Source organism: Penaeus monodon, chromosome 44, assembly GCF_015228065.2.
Source record: "Penaeus monodon isolate SGIC_2016 chromosome 44, NSTDA_Pmon_1, whole genome shotgun sequence".
NCBI lineage: Eukaryota > Metazoa > Arthropoda > Malacostraca > Decapoda > Penaeidae > Penaeus > Penaeus monodon.
Genome location: NC_051429.1, coordinates 3,960,919 through 3,969,401, shown reverse-complemented (window position 1 = coordinate 3,969,401; position 8,483 = coordinate 3,960,919). Strand labels below are relative to the sequence as shown.

Sequence of the window (8,483 nt, the reverse complement as noted above, 5' to 3'; positions counted from 1 at the left end):
CAGATATCTAATGGTACAATATTTATACTAAAATCTCATTCTTTCACATATATATATAATTTATATATATATATATATATATCATATATAAATTTAATTCAGCAACATTGTGATATGCTTATATGGTCAATTCGACTATTGTTCCTCACAAATTTGTTATGTGTATATAAATTTTTTTATTACCATATATTTACCATTTCGCAAATCATGTCATAGATACATGATTATGTTAAAATACAAGTATTTACAATAAAGGGATATAATTTTACATATTCCAACATAAAAAAAATTCAATTCCTTCACCACATTTATTATATAATATATATATATATATTAATATATATATAAGTTTTATCAGCAAGAGCTTGAGACAGTATGATGTCTATCACTTTGTTCTCACAAGGTTTTATAATAGTGTCTTATAGATATTAACCCGAATGCTGCCATATGCCTGTCATCGACTCTGCCGTGCAGAATTTCCATTGTGCCTTGACTCTGTTTATTTTGTTACAATACCAAGATATATTTTCTAAGTTATTAATCTTAACTTTTATTTACATGCCAAATCAAAAACAACAAACTTCATTTTTTTTCCTTTTTTTCACGCTCTGTCTTGGAAGTTTTAATTAAAATTCTTTATATTTCTTTTTATTCCCTTCCCAAAATGTGATTTTTTTTTTATTAATAGTCAAATTATAAAGCAACATATACACTTTTCCTTTTTCATCTTTATAACTCAGCTAATTAGAAAATTGGTTGAAAATTCCCTCTTATCTCCTAGCCCAGAAATTTTTAAGTTAATTTTTCTTATTTTTTTACTATGTTGTTTGGTTTTTTCAAGAACTTTTAGCTTACCTTTACCCAAAATGTTGGATTTTTTTTTTATGTTTTTATTAAAGATACTGTAATCAACACAAAAAAACAACAACAGCATACCATGATCCACAAGTTATTTTGACTATAGACAAAGTCACTATGGAGTCTATATAACAAAAAAGTATCTTTCAGTCTCGATTTATCAGGAAGTATGGCAAGTAGAGACTTTAGAAAATAATGAAAACTGAAAATACAACATATCTTCATAGTATTACAAAGAAACGGCATGGAATGCTGGTATTTGGTATGAGTGGTCGCACATGATCGGGCGACGATATAAGCCCCCGGCAGCAAGGCCTGGGCCTCTATGAATGCTACCCGTCAAAAATGGGTTAAACATATTGGATCTGGTCAGAATTTTCTCAATAGTGTGCCATATTTGACATCTTGTAAATTCAGTTTAGCATAGCAGAATAGTCCAAAACACACACATATATAATTGTCCAAAACATATATATATAATGGTCAAAACATATACATCTTTTCATTTGAATAACTCAGATCTTTGAATAACTCAGACCCTTGAATAAATCAGAAAAATTCAGATCGTTGAATAATTTTCTCTCTCTCTCTCTCTCTCTCTCTCTCTCTCTCTCTCTCTCTTCCTCTCTCTTTCTCCCTACCCCCATCTCTCTCTTTCCATATGGTAAAGATTAATTATTTTAATATATATATATATATATTTCTCTCCCTACCCAGTCTCTCTCTCTCTCTTTCCTTTTTGCTATCTCTCTCTCTCTCTCTCTCTCTCTCTCTCTCTCTCTCTCTCTCTTTTGCTCCCTACCCCCATCTTTATCTCTCTCTCTCTTCGTATGGTAAAGATTAGTTACATTAATATATACATATACTTTAATATATATTTTAATTATATTAACATACATATTTCTAGATTAATCCAAAGACATTTGATAGAAACCAATGCATATACACCCATTTTCTTCTTTTTTCTTTTTAACCCTCTAGGTAATTAAGATAATTTGGTTAGGGAAACACACTCATCTCCTAGGCTAGGAAAGTTTTTAAGTTCATACTATATTTGTTTAATAGTGTTGGTTGGTTTTTGCAAGAACTTTTAGCTTACCTTTACCCAAAATGTGATTTTTTTTTTTACTGTAATAGAGTTGGTCCCCCCCCCCAAAAAAAAAAAAAAAAAAAAAAAAAAAACATGTTCCAAACATTGCTAGGGATATGATGAAAAACATTGGAGAGAAAAAAAAAAAAAGAATAATGATTCCATTTCCTCTGGAATTAACATACAATATGTTGTCGCTCCTGTTGGTGCTTCAGCAAAGAACAACAAATCTGCACCTTGTTTACTAGCAGCAAAGGATATGGTGAAAAATGGAGAAAAAAAACTAAAAATGATAATTCCATTACCCTAGAATTAGCATAAAAAACTCCTATTTTGCTGGTTTAAACAGGGTTTGTTGTTATTTGCTGGAGCACGAACAGGAGCGACAACCTACAATTGGCACTCAATCACATCTAAAAAGATCAAAATTACAATCAAATACTAAAAAAAATAACAAAGGTTTTGATTCATAAACGTAATCAGTGCAAAATAAAGGTAAATAATATAATTTGTAAAATATATTTAAATATGTATTCCGGAGTATCAAAAAATGGCTAGTAATGGTATGAAGAGCAAAACAACACGATTACAAAAGTGTAAGTAAAACAGAGCGCTCACCTCTGGTAACGGAAATATCGAAGGTAGAAAATATGACTTAGTTTTCTTTTTTAAGTCCACAAACATCAACAACAACAGCGCGTGCGTTCGTCTGTGCGTGTGGAAACATTAGTATGTCGTCTCTATATATTTATCAATAATACACTATTCATATTTTATACCTTTGTACGTTAAAATTCCTTATTATATACCTTTTATCAATATAATTTTGAGTTTTCTATTGCAATGTTAAACATTTTATGAACCAAACACGGCGTGATTATTTTTCCTGATACGTCGTGTTTGCCAGAGTGCGTGGCCATACGGCACGGCGGCCTATTTGACACTTCTGTGAAACATGGCCACGGTGAAAGACGGAAAAAACTGTGCAAAGAAACCTTGTGCAGATTGTGACACGGGAACAATATCATACTCAATCAAAGTCGTAAGAAACCCCGATTTGTGTTTTGAGTATCTTGTGCGTCAGGGTGTACTAAACAATACGATGCAGTGTAAGAAGTGTGTGCCAGCTTCACCGCGACCAACAAACGGATGCACCCTTTCCTCCTGGCTGGGGCTCAGCTCTTTCCTCCAGACAAAGAAAGGTAAAGCCTTGGGGTCCAGGGGGGCTAATCGTGAATAAATTTTGCCATAGGTAAATACCCCAATGGGGGGACCGGGGGCGTAGCCCCCGATAGGTAAATACCCCAAAGGGGGGTCCGGGGACAGAGCCCCCGATAGGTAAATACCCCGGTGGGGGGGTCCGGAGGCGGAGCCCTCGATAGGGGGTTAGGTAAGGTTGCTTGGTTACAACGTTTTGTATATACATAAGTATAATGCATTATGCTTTATTGCATTATATTGACTGTATTTAAGCCTGTTTTACCCCATAATTTCCCCGATATACTTCATGTTCTCCCCTACTATCGGGACTTATCAATTCAAGATTGTTGGCTGAATATGTGAGTTCCGCCAACCAAAAAATGTATACATCTGTAGTATACCTATAATCGTCACCGATTATCGTCAAATAAACTCGTGAACGCGAAATACATTTTTAGAAAGAATTACCATAAATAAAATAATAATAGATTTATTTTCTCTATCTATCTATTTATCTATCAATCTATCTATCTAATCTATTTACCTATCTTTTTATCTATCCATCCATCCTTCCATCTATCTATCTATCTGTCTATCCAACCATCCATCCATCTTTCCATCGATCTATCTATCTATCTATCTGTCTATCTATCTATCCATCCATCCTTCCTTCCTTCTTACTTATTTTCTTAATCTTATTTTACTTACCTCTTTATCTCCTCCTTAAATCCTCTCAGAAAATCGAGGAAAAAAAAAGATACTAATCATGAGCTAAAAAATGGTTTATGTAAATATATATAAATATTTCATTTATTAATATATATTTATTTATTCATTCATCAATATATATTTATATATTTAAATATATATTTGTATAAATTGATCTATATATTTATATGTATGTATATTTATATATGTGTACATACATATTTATTTAAATATATATGCGTATATATGTATATATATATGTATATATATATACATTTGTGTTTATATATGTATATATGTGTATAATTATGTATATGTGTTTGAGATTTTTAATTTTCAACATTGATTTTAAAGCAGCCTGTTATTTTGGGTCTATTTTCCGTTTATAGGGTGATGATGAGTTTCCTTGGTGACAGGATGCCCTTGGCCCCACTCTCGGGCAAGGAAATAGTCGGCACGGGAGTCAGCGTCAAAGAAGAGCTCAGCGAAGATGTCACTGATGATGCATGCCTGGAAATAAAAGAGGAACCACTAGATGGAGATGAAGCGAGAAATGATGTGTGTAATGTGAATGTGATGCATGAAAGTCATTTCTTTCATAATCTTCATGATCTAAGACATGAATCACATGCAAAAGACTTTTTAACCATAACCATTACCTTTTTTCATTATGACGCGTATTTAAGTCTCCATACTTTGTGTTGCCCTGTTATAAGCTATATCGAGCAGTGTGACATGCTGATTTCCCCCCTGTATTGTGCCTATATAAAAGTATACGGGTAAATAGCTTGTGTAAATAAAGGAAAGACTGTCATTTCGTGTTTAACGGTGCCCTGCCTCGCCGCGTGGTGTTTCCCCTCATGGTGTTCTGGGACGCTGTGGTCCTCGGTGCCTCTTGGAGCTGTTCAGTGTTCATGACCCTGTGGATAGCACGCCGTCTACCTAGCCTGCCTTGTGTTGGTGGCAGTGGGACGAGGCGGCCGGTGTAACAAATGGTGTCAGGAGTGGGATTTGTGATATTTGATCAGTGAGACGCGCCAATTTATCATGTCGTCCAAAAATGGCGGCAGCCATGAGGGAGAGGAGGCTATGACTGAGGCAGGCACGAGAGAAGTGAAGCCGAGCCAGATGTTGAGGTGCTACAGAGCAATCTTGCATCTGTGAAGATGGAAACTCAGCAGTACACCGACAAGGCCTGCAACAGCGTGAAGAGTGAACTGATGGAGGAGGTGCAGACTCTGAAGGGCGAGGTTCAGGGTCTGAGGGAGCAAGTGAAGGAGGAAAGGCGGCGTCACGAGGTAGTAACGTTGCAAGCAGAGAAGGCAGACGAGGTTCTGGCAACAGATGCCAGAGTGTCAGATTTACTGGGGTCTGCCTAGGGTCCGTGGCAGGAAATCCCCGGGCCTCGCAGCGTCGTGTCAGAGCCAGTGGTCGCTGCAGAAGGCTGGGGACCCATTGGAACCGCTCCCTTGGGTATAGGTGGCGGCAAACTCGGACCCGGTCAACCCGCCTCGTTGCCTCCCTCACCCCCTTCCTCTCCCCCGGGCGTGTTAGTTCACGGCACTCGTTCTCCACCCCGCAGCCCCTCGGCCTCCAGACATTCCGTGAGGCGTAAGCCAGCTGAGTACGACGAGAAGGTGGCCTGGGAGGCATATGTCGCCCAATTTGAAATGCTGGCATCTGCCCAGGGCTGGAGCCAGGAAGAGAAGGCCCTGCAGCTGGTAACAGCGCTAAGGGGCCCCGCGGTGGAAGTGTTGGGGCATCTGCCGCCATCCCAACATGCCTCTTACACAAGCGTGGCGGAGGCTTTGAAACGCTGTTTCGGGCACCACCACCAGGCCGAGGTATATCGGGCCCTGCTTGAAGAAGCGGACTCGTGAGCATGGCGAGACACTGTCCCAGCTGGCGCAGGATGTGGAGGCGCTGGTAAGGAGGTCGTACCCTGCAGCTGCGGAAGAGATGATCGTGGTCCTGGCCTGCGATTTCTTTGTTGACGCTTTGCAGGACCAGCAGCTGCAAATCTACGTCAAGCAGGTACACCCTGAGGACCTGCAGGTGGCGCTGGCGAGGGCCTTGGAGTTCGAGGCCTTCCTGAAGGCAACCAGTGGCCTAGGGCCAGCTGCTCAGCCCCGCCATGACTTCTGGGGCCGGAAGGCTAAAGTGGAGAAGGTAGCATTAAGGAAGGTGAGCCTGAGAACTTTCCAAGGCTTGTGTTGGGGCTGCGGTGAGGAAGGGCACAGACGTAGTCAGTGTCGGAGGGAGCAGAGAACACGTCCTCTTAACCGGACGGATTCTGATGCCTTCCAGCAGTACTGCAAGGACTGTGGCAGGTATGGTTACCGTCCGAGAGCATGTCCTAAGGCTAAGGAAGTGGTACAGGCGGAAAACTCGGACAGGCTGGAGAAGGGGGACGAAACCCAGCCGTCCTCGGTTCCCGGGCCCCGATTTGGGTAAGCTGCTGTCGAACCAGCATGATGCAGGTGGAGGGCTCAGTAGATGGGAAGCCATGCCGCCTGACAGTGGACACTGGGGCTGAGAAGACCCTAGTGCGGCCTGATATATTGGCCACTATGCCCAGAAGGTGCCAGCTGGTGCAAAGCTGGGCACTTGTGAGGAAGTGGAGCGTCCAGAAGAGTCGTCGGGGAGCGAGGAGTTGGTTGGTGTGGGGCCGTCTACCGCCGCCCACACCTCCTCCAGAGCGACCCCAGCGAGAGCGAAGAAAGCTGCACTGGATGAAAGATTTTTGTGTTTCTGAGAATAGATTTACAATTATGGTTACTTTTGTTTGAAAGAATTTTGTTTGTTCCTGGGGACTAATTTTATTTAAATTTTCTGTAGTTTGTTTCATGTTTAGGTATGTCAGAGCAGACAGGTCGTCTGCTTGATAGGGGGGGATAGTGCTACGCCAGTGGGTCTTTGTCTCTGTGCGAAACATGTGTTAACATGAAAAGGATGACCTGGGCAAACATGACACAACTGGCTGTGAGGGGAGGAGCGGAGGGACAAGCCAAGGGAGACGCAGTTGGGTGCTGCTCCTGTGAAGACCTCGTGTGTGCCCTTGTGACCTGATAAACTTTGTGTTGCCCTGTTATAAGCTGTATCGTGCAGTGTGACATGCTGATTTCCCCCCTGTATTGTGCCTACAGAAAAGTGTACAGGTAAATAACATGTGTAAATAAAGGAAAGACTGTCATTTTGTGTTTAACTGTGCCCTGCCTCGCCGTGTGGCGTTTCCCCTCGTGGTGTTCTGGGATGCTGTGGTGCTTGGTGCCGCTTGGAGCTGTTCAGTGTTCACGACCCTGTGGATAGCACGCCGTCTACCTAGCCTGCCTTGTGTTGGTGGCAGTGGGACGAGGCGGCCGGCATAACAATATATATATATATACATATATACATGTATTCAAATATACTTATATATATACACACAAAAACACACATATACATGCATATGTATATATGTATGTATGTATATACATATATACACAAGTCCATATATATGTTTATATATATGTATACAAATATCTATAAGTACAATATTCATATACAAAAAGCTCTCTGTCTCCATGCACATATTACATATTTATATATTATATTATATATTATATTATATTATATATTATATATAATATTATATATTATATTATATATATATTATATATAATATTATATATTATATTATATTATATTATTATATATATTATAGTATATTATATTTATATATTATATATTATATATATATATATATATATATATATATATATATATATATATATAAATTCATCTATATGTTCATATATATATTTATTTATGTGTGCATGTTTATATGTATATATCTATGTATACACACATACACATAGATATTTGTGTGTATGTGTAATAAACACATCAATTTCTTTAAACATATATATATATATATATATATATATATATATATATATATATATATATATATATATATACATAACATAAATATATATATATGTAAAAGTTTACATATTCATTGTAAAAAAAATGTTTACATCGCTTTCCCCATATATATAGCAGACTGTTCATCCAGCAAAGACAGCTCTGTGCAGACAGAGTTATGAGTTGTGTCTATGATGAGCCTGTTTTGGCTTCTCACCAAAAGAGGTTTTATACCAATAAGTGATTCTCTATGATAGATTAAACATGTTAGATCTAGTCAGAATTTCCTCAATGCACCTTGTAAATCCAGTTCAACCTAACAGAATGGTCCAAAACATATATATATATATATATATATATATATATATATATATATATATATATATATATATATATATATAAAAATATATATATATATAAATATATATATATATATATATATATATATATATATATATATATAAAACTATTATATATATATATATATATATATATATATATATATATATATATAATGGCCCAATACATATATATCTTCTTTGAAAAATTCAGATCATTGAATAATTCTCTCTCTCTATCTATCTCTCTATCTATCTATCTCTCCCTCCCTCTCTCTCTCTCTCTCTCTCTCTCTCTCTCTCTCTCTCTCTCTCTCTCTCTCTCTCTATCTCTCCCTCCCTCTCTCTCTCTATCTCTCTCTTTTTTTCTCTTCCTCTCTTTT

General features: G+C 37.9%; 2 protein-coding genes across 2 annotated transcripts in view; one reads left to right on the top strand and one right to left on the bottom strand.

Moving 5' to 3' along the window:
* The window catches only part of LOC119568460 (zinc finger protein 235-like), a 5,590-nt gene extending 2,700 nt beyond the window's left edge, over nucleotides 1-2,890 (bottom strand). The window contains exon 1 of the mRNA XM_037916992.1: nucleotides 2,567-2,890. The gene's annotated coding sequence lies outside the window, so the exon portion shown is untranslated. The remainder of the gene's footprint in view (nucleotides 1-2,566) is intronic.
* Nucleotides 2,853-4,802, top strand: LOC119568461. Its single transcript, XM_037916993.1, has 2 exons — nucleotides 2,853-3,150; nucleotides 4,246-4,802. The coding sequence occupies exons 1-2, from the start codon at nucleotides 3,098-3,100 to the stop codon at nucleotides 4,637-4,639; spliced, it is 447 nt and encodes a 148-aa protein (XP_037772921.1). The 5' UTR covers nucleotides 2,853-3,097; the 3' UTR covers nucleotides 4,640-4,802.
* Nucleotides 4,803-8,483: the final 3,681 nt, after the last annotated feature.